Source organism: Benincasa hispida, chromosome 4 (genome assembly GCF_009727055.1).
Source record: "Benincasa hispida cultivar B227 chromosome 4, ASM972705v1, whole genome shotgun sequence".
In the NCBI taxonomy this organism is placed as follows: Eukaryota; Viridiplantae; Streptophyta; class Magnoliopsida; order Cucurbitales; family Cucurbitaceae; genus Benincasa; species Benincasa hispida.
Genome location: NC_052352.1, coordinates 56,634,233 through 56,636,373, shown reverse-complemented (window position 1 = coordinate 56,636,373; position 2,141 = coordinate 56,634,233). Strand labels below are relative to the sequence as shown.

At 37.0% G+C, this 2,141-nt stretch overlaps 1 protein-coding gene across 4 annotated transcripts; it reads right to left on the bottom strand.

Annotated features, from left to right (window-relative positions):
• Positions 1 to 440: 440 nt before the first annotated feature.
• On the bottom strand, positions 441 to 1,639 carry LOC120076374 (DNA-(apurinic or apyrimidinic site) endonuclease, chloroplastic-like). Of its 4 annotated transcripts, XM_039030188.1 has the most exons (5): positions 1,367 to 1,638; positions 949 to 1,090; positions 739 to 830; positions 604 to 662; positions 481 to 522 (listed from the first exon to the last, which is right to left on the bottom strand). In XM_039030188.1, exons 1-5 carry the CDS (start codon positions 1,414 to 1,416, stop codon positions 515 to 517), a joined length of 351 nt encoding a protein of 116 aa, XP_038886116.1. In that variant the 5' UTR covers positions 1,417 to 1,638; the 3' UTR covers positions 481 to 514. The 4 variants fall into 4 exon arrangements, 3 of the variants coding, with proteins under 3 accessions (XP_038886117.1, XP_038886116.1, XP_038886115.1); XM_039030189.1 differs by lacking the exon at positions 604 to 662 and having other exon boundaries at positions 441 to 522; XM_039030187.1 differs by lacking the exon at positions 481 to 522 and having other exon boundaries at positions 529 to 662.
• Between the last annotated feature and the right edge of the window lie 502 nt (positions 1,640 to 2,141).

Sequence of the window (2,141 nt, the reverse complement as noted above, 5' to 3'; positions counted from 1 at the left end):
TGATTCTGTCAAACGATTTTGGCTATTTTGTTGGGTGTATGTCTTGCCAAAATCCGTAAATGTACCATATAGTAGTAACGGCATAATGTTGGTTGACATTAAAGCCCTTTATTGTCGATTGCAACTGACATTAAAGCACTTTAATGAAATTTGCAACCGACATTAAAACCCTTTAATTTCGGTTGCAACTGAAGCCCAAGAATCAAATAAAGCCCTTTTAATTTCAGCAGTTGTTTCATGTCAATACATCATAGCCATTCACAATATCTAGACTAGAAATATTTGTCCTCTTTCCCCCTTCCCTTCTCTTCTTGAGCCTCATAAATAAACCGACACCAAAAAGAGGAGATATGATTATATGAATATAAATTATACCAACTGTTGTTTCATGTCAATACATCCATTCTCTAGCCATGTTAAGTAGTAGACAAGTAATGTGTACCAACTTTTTTATTCTCCACAAAGCATTACAGTGCAGTTACAAGTTCACGCTTACGCCCTTTGGCCAGAAGACCTACGCTTCTGAAAAATGTGAACATAAATGATAAAGTAAGCTCGAGCTCTATTAGACTATTACAAACTACATATGGAACTGGAATGCACTTGTGCCGAGACACAGCAGCCAGCAGCTGCAGCACATAAACTCCAAGCCAATATCCAAACTGAAAATCCAATGAAGAATTCTCAATAGGGGGAACGCATCAAAACATGTTACTTCAAAGATAAAGCTCTTATTACCTCAATGTCATTCTCAGTTCTTGGACCGTCATAGCCTCAATTCTCGACGGGTCATCCTTAAAACTTTGAATGTCCACTTTACAGTCATTTTCCTATATGTAAAAGTTGAGTAAAAGCCCTAAATCCGAATAAAGAAGAGAAGCATAATAGGTAATTGAAATATACTCAAACAAAAACCATCTCACAACAGGCTCTTCCGAAATTTGTTACCAGACTTATATCTCTCCTTGTCCCGCCAGGCTCTGAATTCTGTGTGGATAAAGTTATAGAGGATTGATTCGACACCATTACATTCCTTTGCATATTAGGTATCAATGTTGCAACTCTCAACCTACTCTGATTCACTACAAGGCTAAGGGGAGTCCGGGTTAGTCCAGATGAACAATGAGTGAATTGAAATACTACTAGTACAAGTAACAAAACCATATTCTAGTTAGGAGATGCAGAGAGCATTTCAGTCAAGAGAATGAGCTCACTCTTCCTAAGAATTTAACACTTGTTTTTCATATATGAAATGAGCAAAACTTTCATTCAAATTGAAGAGACTTGATTTACTTTTCCTTAACTTATGAACAAAGATGGATACAGCAAAATAAAAAAAGAGAAGAAATTTGGTGAAAGGGCAAACCTGGAGGGATGAAGGAAACTCCTAAACCCCAATTGCAAAACTGACTTCATTGACAAATATGAGATAGAAAAATAGTATGCAGAGGGATAAATGCGTTACGGTGAGACTTTGAGAGAAGAAAAACAAGATTTACAGAAGCAGAGAAATGAAGCGGCAAAGACGAGCAGAGGGGAAGAAGAACAAGAAGAAATTCCAACTCAGAAGGAACTTGAGAGTGTTGAGATATATATATGGGTAAACAACTCAAGAGGTAGGGTCTCTTCAAGTGTGAGAATGAGAGGAAAAAGAAAATAGGGGGAGAGTGAAGAGGGAAATGAAAAAAATGGAGGGAAAATAGAAAGTGGGAGGATAAATTAATCGAGTCTTTAATGTCCGTTTAAAATCGACATTAACAGTACCCCTACAATATCGGTTTAAAACCGACATTAAAGATCCACTTTTTTTAAAAAAACAAAACCAACATTATACATCCGATTTCACTTTTTCCAACCGACATTAAAGCCCAAAATTCTTGTAGTGATTGCTAGAATACATAAGAGGTCTACTTCAAGGGTGGTTTCATGAGCGGCAAACAAAGTGGTCTAATAGTACATCGACACATTCAAAGTATGCAGAAGGAACATTGGGTTTAGAGTGTGACAAAACGAGGCGATACCGAGTAAATCCAATCGATTGTTATAGATTTCATGTCAAGGTTGGTGGATTGGACAGTTTCATCAGCCTTAACACTCGAGAATGTAGTTGCATACAATTTCAGTGTTTGGAGATTCCATGT